At 45.6% G+C, this 22,683-nt stretch overlaps 1 protein-coding gene across 3 annotated transcripts in view; it reads right to left on the bottom strand.

Moving 5' to 3' along the window:
• SHTN1 (shootin 1) overlaps nt 1–22,359 on the bottom strand; it is a 167,403-nt gene extending 145,044 nt beyond the window's left edge. For 2 of the 3 annotated variants that reach the window (XM_063433977.1, XM_063433978.1), the window contains exons 1-2: nt 17,040–17,166; nt 9,910–9,962 (exon numbers count right to left, since the gene is read on the bottom strand). In XM_063433977.1, coding sequence (XP_063290047.1) covers nt 9,910–9,962; nt 17,040–17,145 — 159 coding nt within the window. In that variant the 5' untranslated portion in view covers nt 17,146–17,166. Of the gene's footprint in view, nt 1–9,909; nt 9,963–17,039; nt 17,167–22,190 lie in introns of those variants that run through there. The other variant, XM_063433979.1, reaches the window with a different exon arrangement.
• Nucleotides 22,360–22,683: the final 324 nt, after the last annotated feature.

Raw genomic sequence — 22,683 nt, 5'->3', positions numbered from 1 at the left:
CTGACTACAATAGGACCCGACAGAATGGGAAGAATGTGCGTTATGGGTCAGTTTATTGTGACAGTAAAATCACACAAATCACCTTTACCTTGAAGCAGTCTGTGAATATTTTTCCTTTCAAAGAAAAGTGAGCACATGTTCTCATTAAATAATTTGCTGAATGAACAGCAACAGAAATATTAACTGGTTCCTTCAGCAATTGTGATGTTCTACCTGCTTGGCTCGAGAAGACACTATAATGGCTAAGGAAAACACGTGCAGACAAGGATTTATAATGAAATATATCGTACTGTGATCTCCGGGTAAGCAAGCTTTGGTATGAACACAAAACAGAAAACACTACGTGCCTTCTGTGTGTGCTGTGATTAGAAGCATTTCTGAAAAGCTTTTTAGCATAGAAACTAAATTAATAGTAATTTCCCCACCCCCCCAAAAAAAGAAAAGTTAGCCTGGCTTTGTCATAGCAGAATATGCTGCTCGAACCTAGAACGGCATTCAGTAAAGTATAACATTTATTGTAGTGCAATGTGTATACAAAATTACATTATTTCAGAGTCATCGATTTAAAGGACCGTTAAAGGCTCCCAGACTAGGCATGGGGAAAATGTTCGGTTCGGCATTCCGAAATTCGGGACTTCTCTTGCAGCCGCTTAGTAGACAACTCCCTAATTCCCACGGTATTAGGGAGCCATCTACCAAAAGGCTGAAAGACCTAAATTGGTCTTTCAGCCAAATTTACTAATACTAAGTAAAGATTACTTAGAATTAGTAAATTTTGCCCCTACTCGCTATACCGCAAGTAGGGGCATGTCTATTAAACCTATTGCCCCCCCCCCCCACGAGCGGCGGGTGGGGGCCCTAAAGTAAAATAATGGAGGGGGGACCTATGGTCCTCCCCCCCCAGCCCCGACCCCTGAGCGGTGGCCCTAAATACTAATAAGGGGGGGGACCTATTGTCCTCCCCCTGGACCCCACCTCTGAGCGGCGGGTGGGGGCCCTAAGAAAAAAAAAATATCCCCCCCTCCCCCAGGTGACTAGGGGTCCACAAACCCCTAGTCATCCCCCTCTCCACCCCCCTCCCAAAAAAATAATACAAAAAATTAACCCCTACCTACCCCACAAAAATAATGTGGGGGGGAGGAGAGGGGTACCATTAACTAAGTACCTGTATATATTAAAAAAAAAAAAAAATTATAATCCATCTTCACCCATGGACGGCTCCGCGCAGACTGAGCAAGGCTTATAAAGCCTTGCCCCGCCCTGCAATTAGGCTCAGAGCACTCTGGTGGGTTTAAGCCATCCAATCAGAGTGCTCTGACAGGTAAATGAAGAGACTGACAGGTAAGTCTCTACATTTACCTGTCACAGCACTCTGATTGGTTGGCTTGAAATCCACCAATCAGAATGCTCTGTGTCATTTAAACAGCGTAGGAAAGTTCTTTGGAATTTTCCCACGCTGTGTAATTTGACTCATAACACTCTGATTTGTGGATTAAGTAACCAGAGTGCTGTGACAGGTAAATGTAGAGACTTACCTGTCAGTCTCTTCATTTGCCTGTCAGAGCACTCTGATTGGCTTAATCCCAACAATCAGAGGGTTCTGAGCCTAATTGCAGGGCGGGGCAAGGCTTTATAAGTGCGTCGGTTATTATGGATTTATTTTTTAGGCTTTTTTGCTTAAAAAAAAAAAAAAATTAGATTTTAGAAGAGAGAAATCAAATGGCAATTTTTTTTTTACTTTTTTTTACAGGCACTTAGTTAATGCCAGGGGGTACCAGGGGTGGGGGCCAGGAGGGAGGACATTAGGTCCCCCACCCGCCACTCAGGGGTGGGGGAGGACAATAGGTCCCCCCCCTATTCTAATTTAGGGCCCACACCCACCACTCAGGGCTGGGGGGAGGAAAATAGGTGTCCCCCCCCATTATTTTATTTTAGGACCCCCACCCACCGCTCATGGGTGGGGTCCAGGGGGAGGACAAGAGCCCCCCCTTATTTTACTGTAGGGCCCCCACCCACCGTTCAGGGGTGGGAGCAATAGGTCCCTCCTTCAGGTTAGAAGCCCCCACTCGCGCGGCACATATAGGGCACCTTTTTTGTGAGCAGCCATATGCTGTTTAATAGACATGCCCCTACTCGCGGTATAGCGAGTAGGGGCATAATTTACTAATACTAAGTAATCTTTATTTACTATTAGTAAATTTGGCTGAAATACCAATTCAGTTCTTTCAGACTTTTAGTAGATAGCTCCCCAATACCGTGGGAATTAGGGAGTTATCTACTTATTCATTCCTGTCATTACATTGACTGGCCAAGTAACTTACATTTTATATGAATGTATGTTACTTGTTGCAAATGCTTACAGGTGAATCCTGGCTATGTTTGTATACTTTTTATTTAAAATTGTATACAATGTAACATTTTTCTTCTTTCACTGGGTAAGTATATTAGTTCTAAGGCAATACTGTGCTTCGGAACTTCGGAAATTCATCTATTCAGACATTCGGAAGTACCCGAATGTCCGAATTGCCCGAAATTTGTTCGTATTCACATTCGGACCGAAATGAATTCCACAAGTCTATCCCAGACCACTTAATCTCTGTGAAGCATCTCTTTAAAGTGGTCTGAGTGTAGAGGTCCTTTAGTTTTAACTCCAATGTAAAAACTTTGCCATTAGATACAATGTTTACATTACAGAGTTAAATCAACCTCTAGTGACAGTCATACAGGAGCTTCTCTGTTCCCGTAGCTATAACCCATTTCATTGGAGGAGCATTCGTTGGATGAAAGAGAAGAGTTGGCGTGATGTCGAGAGAGGCAGAACGGGCGGTGCAGCGACTGGATCTCGGCGAAGGGAAAAATAAAATATGGGTAAAATCTTTCCCCTCTTAACGGAGATTAAACTAAATGCAGAGGAGAACACCGTAGCGGTATCTATTGCCAACGATAGAGTGTACCTTTAACCCCTTAAGGACACATGACATGTGTGACATGTCATGATTCCCTTTTATTCCAGAAGTTTGGTCCTTAAGGGGTTAAATTAGGATGAGATTAGCGTGTATTAGTAGCATGTAGTTGGTCTTCCACCAGTTTATATGCGTGTTCTTATATCCATGCCTATTGCAGCTTATCGTACCATTACAGCTCACTGTAGAGATTATGGTGCCAAGAGGTCTTTCGGTACTGCACTCTGCTTTGGGTCATATTGTTTTTCAGAGGTTTGACAAAAACCATGTGCCTTCCTTGACCTAAAGCCCAGCTCTTCATCTGCTGCTCTCAGAATGTCAATCAAAACATTTTCATTGTGTCCAACCTGAAACGGCTGCAAGCAGTGCGCTAAGCTTGAAAATAGCGGAATTTCTTTTACAATAAAAAAGTGCAAGGAGCTGTAGTGGTCGTAGTGCGTACAGTGCCCCAGGGTCATTTTAAACCATCTGTAGCTTGCTCACTCCCTTACACCTCTGTCAGCCTCTCATATCTTAGTACCTTACACTTTCCCCTACCGATCTTTGTGGTGGCTGAGCCACTCCCATGGAGCTCCACTTTTTCGCTCTCCTTCTGGACCGGTCCTGGGGTCTCTGGTGTGCAGGGTAGCCCTTTTACTTATATTCTATCCTCTCCTTGTAAGGTCCACCGGAGGTTGTCTATCATTGGGCCGCTTGCGCATGTGCAGCCATCATGAATCTCGTAAGAGCGCGAGATTCACAGAGAACATTTTTATTCATCCAATACTGTGTGCCGGGGCATATGCCTTTCTGTCCTTCACAATGATTGTGAAGGTTCTACACTAAATCAAAGTATAACCAGTTTCTCTCCCCTGGTGGCAGAACTAGGCCTGGTATCCAGATCTACTGGATCAATCATGCGAGGATCAGAATCTCCTGCCCACACTTCTAGTGCTCCTCACAGATTTCAAGGGGTTCCCTCACCCTGTAATCCTGCAGGACTGTCTACATCCGGTGTCCTGGATGTTTTCTGGGGTTCTTGGAATGTCAACGTTATCACAGATGAATAAGGACGTTCAATGGGATTCATGGACACCTGGCACAAGACAATGTTATGTATCTGCCTGGAACTCTTGGAGTGTCAGGGGTCTGGAGAGGGATTACGATCCCTTTACAGCACCTATTCCTGTAATCCTAAACTTCCTGTCTCATCTATTAAGCTATCTGTCCATTAATGCAATGCAGTCTGCCATTTTGGGGGCCCATGTGACCTCCCATGGCGTTCCGGTGGGCCAAGACCATTTAATTTGTCATCTTCTAAGAGGCAGCAAATTAGCCCCCCCTCCGGCTCCAAAATATGTCCATCTGTGAGACGTAGACCTCCTCCTTTAACTCCTTTGTGACTGGACAGACAATGTGTCCTTGTCTGTGTGTCAACTTTTGGTGGAACTCATACTATTGTTATGTCTCGTCCGTCGGGTGTCCAAAGTTTGTGCTTTGAACGCTTTTCGTTTACTCTAGACAGCATTTTTTTCTCCAGCATTTTCTTTTCATACTCCGGCGCATTCCTCCTTGGTCTTTCACCCCTTTTTTCATGACTAGTCCACTTGTGGTCAAGATCCTCCTTCGGTATGTGGAGGTTATGGCACCATGACGATCACTGAATTAAGGTCGGCTGTAACAGACCGCCTTGCACACAAGAGGTTAAAACACGTTTAGGCGATATTCCCCTTTCCAGATGCACCGACAGCTACTGTAAGCACCAATCTCCCGAACTGGAAACACACGTACCCGGGAAACAGCCGAACAGGAAAACCATGCAAAAGGGTTACACTCCTGGCAGTCAGCATACAATCCAATTCCCCCAATAACGAGACGACACTTCGTTTTGAGGGTCAAGCAGAATCTGACTGTACTGGCACATACAGCCTCTTTTATTCCCAATCCACAAACATAGTACTGCCCACAGGGTTTTACAGAACAACCAATCAATCCATACAATACACACACACACACACACACACAGACACTCCCACACAAAATCCTCCCCTCTGCCTGTGATATGATTACTGAACACAATGGGTGATATAATTATCACGGGCAGAGGAATACAGTTTTTCCACATTATTCATAACTTTGAAAGTATGCATCACATTCACATAAAACTTACATTTTTGCATACTCCAAATACAAACATATGTCAAAATCATCCAAATTGGTCCATTGGTTCAAAAAATAGATCGCAGTCCTTTGTGACCAAATGAAGCATGGCTTTTCTGCCCAAAACCAGTTCCACAGAGTCTATCCTGAAGATAATTGAGAAGTAATCCAATTATTTCCAAGGACAGAGGCAAAACTCCATTAAACACATGGCAGTAACAAGACAGTAAAATACAATAAAATACACAAGGTTACATTTATTACATAAAATACAGACATTCTACCTATCCCCAGATAGCTTAGATCTAATCGCACATTATTACCGGATGGCGCTGAGATCACATACATACAGTTCAATCGCCATGGAGCCAAAGTCTTTCATACAGTCTTTCAGTATACGGCTGGGCTCCATAGCATAGCTATCTGGGGTAGTATAGCTTTAACAGTCCGCAGAAAGGCACAAACCAGCCTGCAGGGAAAAATAACAGGGGCCATAGTCTAAAGGGAGCAGGCGAGCAACCAGGTTTCTCCAGTGCACAGTGGCGAGGTTGGTTCCGCCACATCGGCTTCTTGTGTTGTACGTTAAACCACACAAGACTGTTTTTTTCTATTACCTTAATGAGAGGGATCACATGGCTCCTCACCTTGGCAGGAGTAGACTCTCAGTTTGGTCTCACTCTGTCTGAAGTATGGCGGCATTCTAAAGATTTACGTCAGGCGCTTCATTATCAGCCATTATGCGCAGAGCAGATTTCAGAATATTTCATTTCCGCTCTTCTCAAGCTTCATTTTCTCTTTGCAATAGCGTTAAAAATGTAAAATATGAAGCCTCCTGTTATGTAATAAAATTGTAGATTATGCTAGCCTTAGTGTGTAGATTATGCTAGCTTTTATATGTCAGTTATAGGCAGAATAGGGCAAATATTTCCCCTCCCTTCCTCAAGGAAATACAGTTGTGCTCAAAAGTTTGCATACCCTTGGAGAATTGGTAATATATGTACCATTTTTAAAAGAAAACCTGAGTGAGCAGGCAAAACATGTTTCTTTTATTTCTTATGGAATTCATATTCAATTATAGGATGCAACAGAATAGCACAATCATAAAACAAAATCATGGCAACAAAGAAAAAGGACCCCTGTTCAAAAGTCTGCATACCCCAAGTACTTAATACTGTGTATTGCCCCCTTTAGCATCAATGACAGTGTGCAGTATTCTGTAATAGTTGTCTGAGGCCCCTAATTTTTGCAGATGGTATAGCTGCCCATACGTCTTGGCAAAATGCCTCCAGGTCATGAAAAGTCTTTGGTCGTCTTGCATGAACCGCACGTTTGAGATCCAGAGTGGCTCGATGATATTAAGGTCAGGAGACTGTGATGGCCACTCCAGAACCTTCATCTTTTTCTGCTGTAACCACTGGAGAGTCAACATAGTCTTGTTCTTAGGGTCATTGTCATGCTGGAAAGTCCAAGAGCGTCCCATGCGCAGCCTTCATGCAATTTGTCTGCCATTATTTTCTGATAACATGCTGCATTCAACTTGCCAATGATTTTTTACAAGATTCCCCGTGCCTTTAGAGCTCACACCCCCCCAAAACATCAGTAAGCCACCACCATGCTTCACAGTGGGGATGGTATTCTTTTCACTATAGGCCTTGTTGACCCCTCTCCAAACATAGCGCTTATGGTTGTGACCATAAATCTCTATTTTGGTCTCTTTAAATTACAGTGTGTCAGAAGGTGTGAGGCGTATCAAGGTGTTGCCGTGCATATTGTAACCGGGCGTTTTTGTGGCTTTGGTGCAGTAAAGGCTTCTTTCTGGCAACTCGACTATACAAATAATTTTTGTGCAAGTATCTTCGTATTGAGCTCCTTGAAACAACCACACCGTCTTTTTCCAGAGCAGCCTGTATTTAATTTGTTTATTTTAATTAACATGATAAAATATCTTGACATGATGAATAATTTTTTAGTGCGGATAAGTATATAGATGGTCTTTGCCAAACGAAATGGATATACTAATACTTCTTTCCCCTACCTATCCCTTTTCCAAATGGAGAATTTTGCCTCGTCACCGGATTTTCCCCTGGCTGTTGGAGGAGCCTTATTGCCAGCCTCCTGCCTCAAGACTATGGCCCTGGGTTGTATGGCCCTTTACAAACATTCTTTGGGCTAATGGATTTTTATTATGCTGCTGCTGGCCCTTTAAGAACCATCTGGGAACAATGCCCCTGTAAGACTATGGCCCCTGGAAGATATTACCTGTTAAAGACTATTTTAGCAGATTGGATTTTAAAAGACTTGCTGCCCCTTTAAATTGTATTGGAGCAGTTCTGCAGCTTTAAATTGGCACTTCGGATGCAGCCGAAGTGGCCGCCATTCGACAAACCAACACGTGGCGGCGGCCATCTTTGTTCATTCGAACGAGGTTAGCGGTATGTGTAGCCAAATCCATGGACCTGAAAATCGGCTACACATTTCAACGAACTCCGCTGACCCGTACCTTCTCCTGCACTCAGTTTTCAGCTGCAGAGACTAAGTCCCGTTCGAATCTTCTGTGTAAATATTTCTGTGTAAAATAGACCGACCGCACAGCCCAAATCTATGGAACTGTTTTGGGCAGGAAAATGTGCTGGCAGTCGGTCATAAAGGACTTCCACCTAACTTTTTATGTACTGGGAGGGATTTGTTTGATTTTTGGTTATGTTTATATTTAAAGTATGCGGATTCTGAATATGTTTTATGTGAATATGATGCATATTTTTAAAGTTACAGTATATGTATAAAAAGTGTATTTTCCCTGCCTGTGATAAATTACATTAACCCATTGTGTTCAGTAATTATATCACAGGCAGAGGGGAGGGATTGTATGTTGGTGCTGGGTGTGTTTTACGGTTTTCCTGTAAAGGATTGGTTGTACTGTGTCCCACCCTGTGGGATGTCCCCTTGCATGAGGACTTGCATAAAAGCCAGTGTGTGGTCATTAAAAGTTCAGATCATCTTGGACCTTCATGAAGTTTCGGCTCATGTTTGGGGGATTGGAGAACTACACTCTGGGGATTGCTATAATCACTATACCCCCCAGGGTATAATCGCTGAGCTCTGCTAAGAGCTTGTTCCTGTTCCTGCTCTCTGGAATTCGGAGAGGTCCACCTACTGGAAGCTGGACCCTGGTCTTGGGCCCAGAGTGGGTGAAGACGGCGAGACCCCAACCAAGCTGCGGCATTTCGTGGGGTCTGCAGTGGTTATGGTGTCGGGCAGAGTGCTTGGAGTCCTCGGAAAGCACTAGGAGCATCCGTCAGCGGAAGGTACCCGGTCATTTAAAAAGGATATCTGAACCTGGAAGGAACTACAGCCAACTGAGGAAGCCAATTTCAGCAAAATGCGTTTTGGCACATCAAGACTGGCCCTTAAGAGACTGATGAGCGTTTGCCATTTGATTTTATATCTTAATTGTTTATACTTGTTGCAATTAATATCAGTTTTTAGCACTTTAGTCTGTCAGTCTATCCAAGTTTGGTCCAGACTCAAGGTTCTAACTCCAGACAGGGGAGTGTCACTCCTAAAAATTGACACAAAGTGTTTCCACTTTAGAGCCAAGGCATTACGGGGCTCTATTTAAGATGAGAGTACCCTTTTAGTCTGCTCAGTGTATCCAGGTTAGAGCTAACAAACCCATTGACTATACACAGACACTAATTGCAATGTAAAAAGCCACAGGTGTGGGAAATTAACCTTTAATTGCCATTTCAACCAGTATGTGTCACCTTGTGTGTAACAAGGCCAAACAATCAACAGTATGTAAACTTTTGATCAGGGCCATTTGGGTGATTTTTTTTTAAATTAATTTATTTATCATTATGATTTAAAAAGGAGCCTGTAATGGAGCTCCCTGTACCCCTGGCTGGGTACCTCCGCCAAGGACTGATTCCTAGCTGGAATAGGGAGCAAACCACAGCAATTCTGCCCACAGTCGCCGTGGCTTGCCTGGGGTCCTGAAACCGCTCCCTCCTTGAGCAGAATGGGGAATTGGCACTGGGCGCCACTCAGTCTTTACAAGGACTTTCCCAGTTAAATCCTCCACCCTGGAACAGTGATGAGCCCTTCCCCTCCCAGTAACCAGACGACACATAGTTCTGGGAGTACATGTTGGAATGCATTTATTTTCAGCCGCAACTGGCCTTCTATGCAGGTCCCCATGCAACAGGCACTCCCCTCTGGACCTGAGAGTAGACAACAGTAAAAACACATACACACACGATTAAATAGGTCAATCCCTCCCCCTGTGCCTGGGTGATAACTGAATCAGGAACTGTACAAAACACATTTCACTCGAGGCCCAAAATACACAAATTTCCCAAAACACCCCAAAAGTACCTTAAAAATACACAGAACCCCCTAAAAGTTACACCCCCTGATTGTTATTATTGTTTACATCAAAGAAAGAGTAGATGCTTGTCCCAGTCAGAGCGTATGTAGCCTCCTCATTGGTTAATAGTTTGTGTTATGATCTGTGTTGCTATTGAAGTTCAGTAAAGAGAGAATTGCTAAATATTCGCCGACTCTCATTAGTAAAATTAAGATTGTAGTCCACTAGAGCTGGCATAGTGTTCAATCTTACCAACTACTGCCCCGTAGCCACAAAAAGGCAGATCACATCCACCAAGCGTACTGTTCTTGCCATCAGAATTCTCACTGTTAATATTTTGCTATCTGCCAATGCTTTATTTACCCGGAGTCACAGGACTCAGCTAGTGACCGAGTCCTAGGAGGTAAAATAATCCCCAATAGTAACAATAAGACATCATACCTGATTTTTTGTCGTCTCGTTTTCAGTCACAAGTTCTTCATATTGCTCTATGGCTGAAAAACAAAGATTTCATTAGCAATCTTATTTTCATAAAATAGGAGTAAAATAAAGAAAAACTGATATTTTGGAAGAGATTTACACAGTGCTTAATTAATCTAATAAGAGCATGGGATGCAGGGGGTTAATGGAGAGGACTGAATAGATGGTCACTTCATATTTTCAGAATTTTTATTAACAAAATAGATTTCATTACAGAACTCCTTCCTTGCAGGACTCTAGGTGGAATTGTTAGTATGCTTATCCATGTAAGCTCCATGGGTCATCCATTAAGAACACAGTGTCAAGATTACAGGGACAATTTAAAAACATACTTTAATCACCAAAACCACTACAGCTTAATGTAGCGCTTCTGATGCAAAAAGACGGTCCCTGCAGGCTCAGCAATGCACACACTGCCTTTTTTGAGAAATGGCAGTGCCTACATTGTTTGCTAAAACCACTAGTGCCGGTCACTTATACAGTCACTCAGACAGCCACTAGAGGCCTTTCCCGGTGCAGTCCTGCAAAGCATTCAGCGTCTTCACGCCTTGCAGATGCCGAACGTTCTCTCTAATGATTAATTGAGCCGGGGATTCTCTATGAGGAGATACGGTTGTGCACTAGACCTCCAATACTTTTGGGGAAGCACTGGATTTGCCGAGACCCTCCATAATGATAACAACGGGCCAGGGGAGAAGTAACAACCACGGCAGGCCCAGTGCACTATTAAAGGGAGGTCCAATAATCCAAAGTAGTTAAGTAGCAGCACTAGCGTTTAGATATAATTTGGGGTTATTTTCACCAGAGGAGGGAAGTTCTTGGGTCAACATGATGTTGGCATGATCTTTGGCGTCATGTTGACCTATGAACTTCCCTCTGGTGAAAATAACCCCAAAATAGATCTAAACAACGCTCGTTTTTTTAACACAATATATATTCAATTAGTACCTGTAAAATTTTATGTTTAACTCTGTTTTTAATAAAGATTATGTTCATTGGTTTAGGTCATGTGACTGATGATATCACATAACCGTTAGCTTTGAATTTTTAACCCTATTTAAAGCAACGTAGGTCCTTTCCTCTGTAAAAACTTAAGATAAAGCCATTTTTATGGTGAAATGCGTCAGTGTATTTTGTTTTATATAGTCATTTTACTCTACTTTAGTATTTTATCTTTTAATAATAAAAGTACTTTATTGCACCCGTTTGCTGCTGGACTTACTGAAAGTCTATATCCTTGGTGGGGATGGTACCACCTATGCCTGTTGCATAGAGCAATCCTTATCTGCTCTATTAAACAGGAGTAGTTTTTTTTGTTTTTTTTTTATCCATTTCTTTTTATCTTGCACTTCATACAGTATTTGGCCTTGTTTTACTCCTTTTTCTTGATATCACCGGATAGAGACCACCACCACCGATAACCATGAGTGGAGATGATACCACTTCAAGCTGAATCTGCAGAACCGTTTTCCTAGGCTCCGAAACACGTGAGTGAATATCCACTATTATACTTGTTCTCTAGATTTGAATTTGATATACTGCACCATATATCTTATTTTTTCTACAGATCTACAAGAGTTACTACCTCTGCAAGAATTCACCACCATATTCATAGGCGGGATTGTTCCGACCAGGCACCTGCATTAGAGCTACATTTTAGCTCCAAAAAAGTGTGAGTGTGCTTATCTTTATTTTACTATTTATTGTGACTGACACACTTCACGATTATTTTTCCTTTGTTATTCTATACTCTAAGGACCTCCCGCACGCTGCTCCACACCTTGTTTTTTAATCTGCTTCTTTAGGGGATGGGAGACCTGGGCTCTGATGATCAAGCTGCCTATTGCTGCAGACTTCTTGTAAGATGAAAATAAATAAATAAATGAGGCCACAATCTTCACACAAAGCTTTTCAGCAAGCTCAAATGCTTCAGGGGTCTGGACTGTCCAGTTACATAAAAGAGGTTATGGGTTTGACTGAGCTAGGCCAGAAAAATATTTTTGATCTCTTATTTTGCATCACACGTGATGCTGTCAGCGGACAGTCTGAGCACAACACAAGTAAAGAACACACTTTCCAAAAACACGCGTAGTGCGTATGATGGCACGTGGAGTATTTTTTTTAAACACAATATGAAGAATTGGCAATAGGGACCTAGCACTGTCAATATTATCCACTAAAAGCGTAAATTACCAGGAACAGGCAGTATAGCTATTTTGGTATAAAAATAAGTCAGAATTTGCCTAGAATGAACAGTTTAAGAACTGTGACAGTCACGTTAAAAACGTTAAAGTTTAGAAAAAATAAAAGTGAATTAATCAAATTATATCTGTCTAGTTATATTGCCACCACTAACGAAGCATCAAAATATTAGTGGGTCCTAATCCAATTTAAATACGATGCTTGTTATGGGATAAAGATATATATTGTGAGAGGTTTGTGGGACAGATTTAGCATTGCCCATCTTATTGTGAATAAAATATCCTCTCCTAGTGTCATTCGATTTACACCCTTCATACAGCAGCACAAAATGCTTGGTTCCCGTCTGCGTATCTTTCTTTAAAGGGTGATTTCAAGTGGTCATTGAGCCCAGACTATGCATGCGCAGTGTCTTACTATGAAACGTTACACATACAGAGTTTCACCTCTTTGCTGACGGGGTTGCAACTCCAACTGTCGCAGCGTAATTGGGGCGTCGGTAGCCAACTCCGAACTATATTCCTGGGCTGCCTATGGTCTGTCAATATTCCTATGCACAGGATTGCATTAATTGGCTGAGAGTGGCCAGCCGACACCAACTCAATGAATGGTGAGGGGATCGGCTGTGCAGAAGCCAGATGTAGGTCATTCAGTAACAAATAAGCTCATTTCACCAAGCGAGGACCCAGGTGAAAGTCTATTAAGGCCAGAGTACCCCTAATATGTACAGTGGAATGTAGTGGTTATGATGCTGGATTAACCCCAACTCAGTTGTAAACATGGGTTCGCTCACTACAGTAATAGTGACTGAATGTAAACAGTTATTAATATTATTAGTGTTGGTATGTTCTTTTCTACCATCCCCTGTCCCATCGTGTTCTTTTCTTCCCTCCCCTGTCCCATCATGTTCTTTTCTTCCCTCCCCTGTCCCATCGTGTTCTTTTCTACCATCCCCTGTCCCATCGTGTTCTTTTCTTCCCTCCCCTGTCCCATCGTGTTCTTTTCTTCCCTCCCCTGTCCCATCGTGTTCTTTTCTTCCCTCCCCTGTCCCATCGTGTTCTTTTCTTCCCTCCCCTGTCCCATCGTGTTCTTTTCTTCCCTCCCCTGTCCCATCGTGTTCTTTTCTTCCCTCCCCTGTCCCATCGTGTTCTTTTCTTCCCTCCCCTGTCCCATCGTGTTCTTTTCTTCCCTCCCCTGTCCCATCGTGTTCTTTTCTTCCCTCCCCTGTCCCATCGTGTTCTTTTCTTCCCTCCCCTGTCCCATCGTGTTCTTTTCTTCCCTCCCCTGTCCCATCGTGTTCTTTTCTTCCCTCCCCTGTCCCATCGTGTTCTTTTCTTCCCTCCCCTGTCCCATCGTGTTCTTTTCTTCCCTCCCCTGTCCCATCGTGTTCTTTTCTTCCCTCCCCTGTCCCATCGTGTTCTTTTCTTCCCTCCCCTGTCCCATCGTGTTCTTTTCTTCCCTCCCCTGTCCCATCGTGTTCTTTTCTTCCCTCCCCTGTCCCATCGTGTTCTTTTCTTCCCTCCCCTGTCCCATCGTGTTCTTTTCTTCCCTCCCCTGTCCCATCGTGTTCTTTTCTTCCCTCCCCTGTCCCATCGTGTTCTTTTCTTCCCTCCCCTGTCCCATCGTGTTCTTTTCTTCCCTCCCCTGTCCCATCGTGTTCTTTTCTACCATCCCCTGTCCCATCGTGTTCTTTTCTTCCCTCCCCTGTCCCAAGTGCAGTATTCTTGATTTTTTATGTTATCATTACTATCTTTCATTGTGATATATAATCATCTGAATTGTTAATGCAAGCATGTCTGTTAAACTATGCACTACAAAAATGTTTTTTTTTTGTTTTGTTTTTTTAATTTCTGCAAATTTCTTCAATTGCCTGTTCCTTTAAAAAGGCAGCACCGAGGATTAGAACTATCATGAACATTGCATTGAGTTTCTCTGGGATTCCAACACCGGATTGTATTACAAGAGATTGAGAAGATAGAAGTCCTCCAATTTGATACTATGGTGAAAAAAAAAAAGATATGTTTATCTCAGATTACAGAATTATAGTCCACAACCACATTATATGATAAAAGTATTATCAGATTTCCACATGCTCACTGCAAATTACAAAGACACCACCACACTGATAGCTTAAAATTAGTAATTGGTGTCTAAGTAACACAAGCGACATTGATCCTGTATGTTCCATAGGACATCAATCATAATCCATACACACTAACTATTCAATTAGTGGCTCAGTGAACATGCAGAACGTGGCCTGCCTCCCATTCACAGCTCAATGTATAGGAAGAAGTAGGTATTAATGGAGCTGTATGGAGACTGACAGTACCAGGAGAGCAGAATAGCAAACCATGTGAACCAAGAGATCTCGCTTATTGTGGCCTGGTTGCATTGGAGGTCTTGTAAGTGGCTATGACACGTGGGACCAATTAGAAAACTATGTTTATAATGCTGGAACTGCCAACACAATCAAAGCACATACTGGACAAAGTAGTGACGGTGGCAAATTTGCACAATGTTCAATATGAAGTCCCTGTGGTGTGTGTGTGTGGGCACGGGGGGGGAGGGAGGGGTCGGAGGTCTGGTGACCCATGTTTTTCCCAACACGATCAAGGTGGAAAAGGACAACCAAAGATGAACAGAATTACTTCCTTCTACCAGGCAATACCATCCAAACCTAAATTACTCGACCAAGGAAAGCACCAGACAAATAATATACTGGGACCACAGCTACCTCCCAATTAACGTTATACTGGCACCACGGCTAGCTCCTCATTGACATGATACTGGGACCACGGCTAGCTCCTCATTGACATGATACTGGGACCACGGCTAGCTCCTCATTGACATGATACTGGGACCACGGCTAGCTCCTCATTGACATGATACTGGGACCACGGCTAGCTCCTCATTGACATGATACTGGCACCACGGCTAGCTCCTCATTGACATGATACTGGCACCACGGCTAGCTCCTCATTGACATGATACTGGCACCACGGCTAGCTCCTCATTGACATGATACTGGCACCACGGCTAGCTCCTCATTGACATGATACTGGCACCACGGCTAGCTCCTCATTGACATGATACTGGCACCACGGCTAGCTCCTCATTGACATGATACTGGCACCACGGCTAGCTCCTCATTGACATGATACTGGCACCACGGCTAGCTCCTCATTGACATGATACTGGCACTACGGCTAGCTCCTCATTGACATGATACTGGCACCACGGCTAGCTCCTCATTGACATGATACTGGCACCACGGCTAGCTCCTCATTGACATGATACTGGCACCACGGCTAGCTCCTCATTGACATGATACTGGCACCACGGCTAGCTCCTCATTGACATGATACTGGCACCACGGCTAGCTCCTCATTGACATGATACTGGCACCACAGCTAGCTCCTCATTGACATGATACTGGCACCACGGCTAGCTCCTCATTGACATGATACTGGCACCACGGCTAGCTCCTCATTGACATGATACTGGCACCACGGCTAGCTCCTCATTGACATGATACTGGGACCACGGCTAGCTCCTCATTGACATGATACTGGGACCACGGCTAGCTCCTCATTGACATGATACTGGGACCACGGCTAGCTCCTCATTGACATGATACTGGGACCACGGCTAGCTCCTCATTGACATGATACTGGGACCATGGCTAGCTCCTCATTGACATGATACTGGGACCACGGCTAGCTCCTCATTGACATGATACTGGGACCACGGCTAGCTCCTCATTGACATGATACTGGGACCACGGCTAGCTCCTCATTGACGTGATACTGGGACAATGGCTAGCTCCTCATTGACATGATACTGGGACAATGGCTAGCTCCTCATTGACATGATACTGGGACAATGGCTAGGTCCTGAGAATGTTATACTGGCTAACTCCTCATTTACTTTTTACGACCACAGCGATATCCTAAGCAATGTTATAGTGGGACCTTACCTAGCTACTAACTGACTTTATACTGAGACCATAGCTAGCTACTAACTGACTTTATACTGAGACCACCCACGGTTAGTTGCGGGTTTATAAATTATGTTAAGGATTTAAAGGGAAACTCCAGTGCCAGGAAAACGATCCGATTTCCTGGCACTGGAGGGTCCCTCTCCTTCCCACCCCCCAATCCCCGGTTACTGAAGGGGTGAAAAACCCTTCAGTCACTTACCTGAGGCAGCGGCGATGTCCCTCGCCGATGTCTCCTCCTCCGCGACGCTCCTCCTTGTGATTGCGTTGGCCAGTGGGTGAGACTGATCTCGCCCACCGGCCGAGGAGACCTAATGTGCATGCACGGAAATGCTGCGCATGCGCGGAAATGCCGCGCATGCGCATTACGTCTCCCCATAGAAAAGCATTGAAAAATCATTTCAATGCTTTCCTATGGGGTTTTGAGCGACGCTGGAGGTCCTCACACAGCGTGAGGACGTCCAGCGACGCTCTAGCACAGGTTTCCTCTGCTATGTACCAGGAAATGACCTCTAGTGTCTGTCTAGTAGACAGCCACTAGAGGTGGCGTTAACCCTGCAATGTAATTATTGCAGTTTATGAAAAACTGCAATAATTACACCTGCAGGGTTAAGGGTAGTGGGAGTTGGCACCCTGACCACTCCAATGAGCAGAAGTGGTCTGGGTGCCTGGAGTGTCCCTTTAATTGTTTCTGGGAGAATATTAATCAAGTTCTTAAACTTGTGCTGCCCCCCGAACTATAAGAAAATCATCTTGAATTATGGAGAGAAAAAAATAAATAAATAGATGAATAATAGTCACACTTTAAAATCAGAGCTTAATAAACCCAGAGCTATCTCGGGCCCGGAATCATAGTAGCATTCCTGTGGTTTTGAAGCTCAGGTAAGCAGCCTACCTGCACTCCTCCCCTTTCTTACAAAATACAAAGTCCACTCTGTCCCAGTCTTGTAAACAGAGGAGGTTCTGGCTCCAGCACTAGGCTGCAAGATTAATTCTTTCATTGCCAAAGCCAACCATCTGGCAGTGAAAAGGTTAAAGCCTAGGATCAAAGCATTAGACTAGAGTATAGGAGGGAAACACAGAAATTTCTACATCACTTACAGTAAAATTAGGCGAAAGCACTCTGGCACTGAAAGGGTCAGAAACCATGAGCAAGAAGTGAGAAAGCAATAACGATGGGTTAACTATGCAGCAGATCACACTTTACAAGTTATCTCATTAATGTAAGCGTCTGGGTTATGCACAGTATGTATGTATGCCCTCTGCCCTGGCACGCACAGCATTATAGGTATATAATATATGTCTGAGCGAGGCTGGGCATGCATGGGCCCCTGGCACACACTGGGTTATGTCTGAGCGAGGCTGGGCATGCATGGGCCCCTGGCACACACTGGGTTATGTCTGAGCGAGGCTGGGCATGCATTGCTCCACGGCACTCACTGGGCTATATCTGAGTGAGGCTCAGACATGCGTTATTATTAGCTGTGGCTGGGGGTGTATTAATATGGTGGGGGGCAGGCTGTGGCTGGGGGTGTATTAATATGGTGGGGGGCAGGCTGTGGCTGGGGGTGTATTATTATATGGGGTGGGGGGCAGGCTGTGGCTGGGGGTGTATTAATATGGTGGGGGTCAGGCTGTGGCTGGGGGTGTATTAATATATGGGTGGGGGGCTGGGGGTGTCTTATTATATGGGGTGGGGGCTGGGGGTGTATTATTATATGGGGTGGGGGGCAGGCTGTGGCTGGGGGTGTATTATATATGGGGTGGGGGGCAGGCTGTGGCTGGGGGTGTATTATTATATGGGGGTGGGGGGCAGGCTGTGGCTGAGGGTGTATTATTATGGTGGGGGGCATGCTGTGGCTGAGGGTGTATTATTATGGTGGGGGCAGGCTGTGGCTCAGGGTGTATTATTATGGTGGGGGGCAGGCGGTGGCTGGGGGTGTATTATTATGCTGGGGGCAGGCTGTGGCTGGGGGTGTATTATTATGGTGGGGGGCAGGCTGTGGCTGGGGGTGTATTATTATATGGGGTAGGGGCAGGCTGTGGCTGGGGGTGTATTATTATGGTGGGGCTGGCTGGGTGTATTATTATTATGGTGGGGGCAGGCTGTGGCTGGGGGTGTATTATTATGGTGGAGGGCAGGATGGGTGTATTATTATTATTATGGTGGGGGGCAGGCTGTGGCTGGGGGTGTATTATTGTGGTAGGGGGCAGGCTGTGGCTGGGGGTGTATTATTATATGGGTGGGGGGCAGGCTGTGGCTGGGGGTGTATTATTATATGGGGGGGCTGGGTATTATTAATGATAGGAGGGGGCTGGGAGTGTATTATTATATGGGGTGGGGGGCTGGCTGGGGGTGTATTATTATATGGGGTGGGGGGCTGGGGGTGTATTATTATATGGGGGGGCTGGGTATTATTAATGATAGGAGGGGCTAGGTATTATTATTATGGTGGGGGGCTGGGGGTGTATTATTATATGGGGGGGCTGGGTATTATTAATGATAGGAGGGGGCTGGGGGTGTATTATTATATGGGTGGGGGGCTGGGTATTATTAATGATAGGAGGGGCTAGGTATTATTATTATGGTGGGGGGCTGGGGGTGTATTATTATATGGGGGGGCTGGGTATTATTAATGATAGGAGGGGGCTGGGGGTGTATTATTATATGGGTGGGGGGCTGGGTATTATTAATGATAGGAGGGGCTAGGTATTATTATTATGGTGGGGGGATGGGGGTGTATTATTATATGGGGTGGGGGGCTGGGGGTGTATTATTATATGGGGGGCTGGGTATTATTAATGATAGGAGGGGCTAGGTATTATTATTATGGTGGGGGGCTAGCTTTAATGATAGGAGGGGCTGGGGGTGTATTATTATATGGGGTGGGGGGCTGGCTGGGGGTGTATTATTATATGGGGTGGGGGGCTGGCTGGGGGTGTATTATTATATGGGGGCTGGGGGGGTATTATTAATGATAGGAGGGGGCTGGGGTGTATTATTATATGGGGGGGCTGGGTATTATTAATGATAGGAGGGGGCTGGGGGTGTATTATTATATGGGTGGGGGGCTGGGTATTATTAATGACAGGAGGGGCTGGCGGTGTATTATTATATGGGTGGGGGGCTGGGTATTATTAATGACAGGAGGGGCTGGGGGTGTATTATTATATGGGTGGGGGGCTGGGTATTATTAATGACAGGAGGGGCTGGGGGTGTATTATTATATGGGTGGGGGGCTGGGTATTATTAATGACAGGAGGGGCTGGGGGTGTATTATTATATGGGTGGGGGGCTGGGTATTATTAATGACAGGAGGGGCTGGGGGTGTATTATTATATGGGTGGGGGGCTGGGTATTATTAATGACAGGAGGGGCTGGGGGTGTATTATTATATGGGTGGGGGGCTGGGTATTATTAATGACAGGAGGGGCTGGGGTGTATTATTATATGGGTGGGGGGCTGGGTATTATTAATGACAGGAGGGGCTGGGGGTGTATTATTATATGGGTGGGGGGCTGGGTATTATTAATGACAGGAGGGGCTGGGGGTGTATTATTATATGGGTGGGGGGCTGGGTATTATTAATGACAGGAGGGGCTGGGGGTGTATTATTATATGGGTGGGGGGCTGGGTATTATTAATGACAGGAGGGGCTAGCTTAAATGACAGGAGGGGCTGGGGGTGTATTATTATATGGGTGGGGGGCTGGGTATTATTAATGACAGGAGGGGCTGGGGGTGTATTATTATATGGGTGGGGGGCTGGGTATTATTAATGACAGGAGGGGCTGGGGGTGTATTATTATATGGGTGGGGGGCTGGGTATTATTAATGACAGGAGGGGCTGGGGGTGTATTATTATAATATGGGGTGGGGAGCTGGGGGTGTATTATTATATGGGGGGCTGGGTATTATTAATGATAGGAGGGGGCTGGGGGTGTATTATTATTATGGTGGGGGGCTGGGGTGTATTATTATATGGGGGGCTGGGTATTATTAATGATAGGAGGGGGCTGGGGGTGTATTATTATTATGGTGGGGGGCTAGCTTTAATGACAGGAGGGGCTGGGGGTGTATTATTATATGGGTGGGGGGCTGGGTATTATTAATGACAGGAGGGGCTGGGGGTGTATTATTATATGGGGGGCTGGGTATTATTAATGACAGGAGGGGCTGGGGGTGTATTATTATATGGGGGGCTGGGTATTATTAATGACAGGAGGGGCTGGGGGTGTATTATTATATGGGTGGGGGGCTGGGTATTATTAATGACAGGAGGGGCTGGGGGTGTATTATTATAATATGGGGTGGGGGGCTGGGGTGTATTATTATATGGGGGGCTGGGTATTATTAATGATAGGAGGGGGCTGGGGGTGTATTATTATTATGGTGGGGGGCTGGGGGTGTATTATTATATGGGGGCTGGGTATTATTAATGATAGGAGGGGGCTGGGGGTGTATTATTATTATGGTGGGGGGCTAGCTTTAATGACAGGAGGGGCTGGGGGTGTATTATTATATGGGTGGGGGGCTGGGTATTATTAATGACAGGAGGGGCTGGGGGTGTATTATTATATGGGGGGCTGGGTATTATTAATGATAGGAGGGGGCTGGGGGTGTATTATTATTATGGTGGGGGGCTGGGGGTGTATTATTATATGGGGGGCTGGGTATTATTAATGATAGGAGGGGGCTGGGGGTGTATTATTATTATGGTGGGGGGCTAGCTTTAATGACAGGAGGGGCTGGGGGTGTATTATTATATGGCTGGGGGGCTGGGTATTATTAATGACAGGAGGGGCTGGGGGTGTATTATTATATGGGTGGGGGGCTGGGTATTATTAATGACAGGAGGGGCTGGGGGTGTATTATTATATGGGTGGGGGGCTGGGTATTATTAATGACAGGAGGGGCTGGGGGTGTATTATTATTATGGTGGGGGGCTAGCTTTAATGACAGGAAGGGCTGGGGGTGTATTATTATATGGCTGGGGGGCTGGGTATTATTAATGACAGGAGGGGCTGGGGGTGTATTATTATATGGGGGGCTGGGTATTATTAATGACAGGAGGGGCTGGGGGTGTATTATTATATGGCTGGGGGGCTGGGTATTATTAATGACAGGAGGGGCTGGGGGTGTATTATTATATGGGGGGCTGGGTATTATTAATGACAGGAGGGGCTGGGGGTGTATTATTATTATGGTGGGGGGCTAGCTTTAATGACAGGAGGGGCTGGGGGTGTATTATTATATGGCTGGGGGGCTGGGTATTATTAATGACAGGAGGGGCTGGGGGTGTATTATTATTATATGGGGGGCTGGGTATTATTAATGATAGGAGGGGGCTGGGGGTGTATTATTATTATGGTGGGGGGCTGGGTATTATTAATGATAGGAGGGGGCTGGGGGTGTATTATTATTATATGGGGGGCTGGGTATTATTAATGACAGGAGGGGCTGGGGGTGTATTATTATATGGGGGGCTGGGTATTATTAATGACAGGAGGGGCTGGGGGTGTATTATTATTATATGGGGGGCTGGGTATTATTAATGATAGGAGGGGGCTGGGGGTGTATTATTATATGGGGGGCTGGGTATTATTAATGACAGGAGGGGCTGGGGGTGTATTATTATATGGGTGGGGGGCTGGGTATTATTAATGACAGGAGGGGGCTGGGGGTGTATTATTATTATGGTGGGGGGCTGGGTATTTTTAATGATAGGAGGGGGCTGGGGGTGTATTATTATAATATGGGGTGGGGGGCTGGGGGTGTATTATTATATGGGGGGCTGGGTATTATTAATGATAGGAGGGGGCTGGGGGTGTATTATTATTATGGTGGGGGGCTGGGTATTATTAATGACAGGAGGGGCTGGGGTGTATTATTATATGGGTGGGGGGCTGGGGGTGTATTATTATATGGGGGGCTGGGTATTATTAATGATAGGAGGGGGCTGGGGGTGTATTATTATTATGGTGGGGGGCTAGCTTTAATGACAGAAGGGGCTGGGGGTGATGGGAGTTGCTGTCACCCTCCTTACCCCGGTCTCTCAGGTTCGCGATCAGCTCCATGTCCTCCTGGCCGCTCATGGTATCGGGCGGTACCGGCTGGGTCCGGGTGTCGCTGGGTCCGCTGTGGAGCTGCCGGTACCGGGATCACAGCCTGGAAACAGCCCGAGATACCGGAAATGGGAGCCAGGGGCGGGGCCACAGCCGGGAGCACCTACCGCCCTGTGTGAGGGGAGAGGGGGGGACATAGATACCTACCGCCCTGTATAAGGGGAGAGAGGGGGGGACATAGATACCTACCGCCCTGTATGAGGGGAGAGAGGGGGGGACATAGATACCTACCGCCCTGTGTGAGGGGAGAGAGGGGGGGACATAGATACCTACCGCCCTGTGTGAGGGGAGAGGGGGGGGACATAGATACCTACCGCCCTGTGTGAGGGGAGAGGGGGGGGACATAGATACCTACCGCCCTGTGTGAGGGGAGAGAGGGGGGACATAGATACCTACCGCCCTGTGTGAGGGGAG

The sequence above is a fragment of the Pelobates fuscus genome, chromosome 10 (genome assembly GCF_036172605.1).
Source record: "Pelobates fuscus isolate aPelFus1 chromosome 10, aPelFus1.pri, whole genome shotgun sequence".
Taxonomy (NCBI): domain Eukaryota; kingdom Metazoa; phylum Chordata; class Amphibia; order Anura; family Pelobatidae; genus Pelobates; species Pelobates fuscus.
Note: the sequence above shows the minus strand (reverse complement) of the source record. Positions and strands in the feature narration are given on the sequence as shown.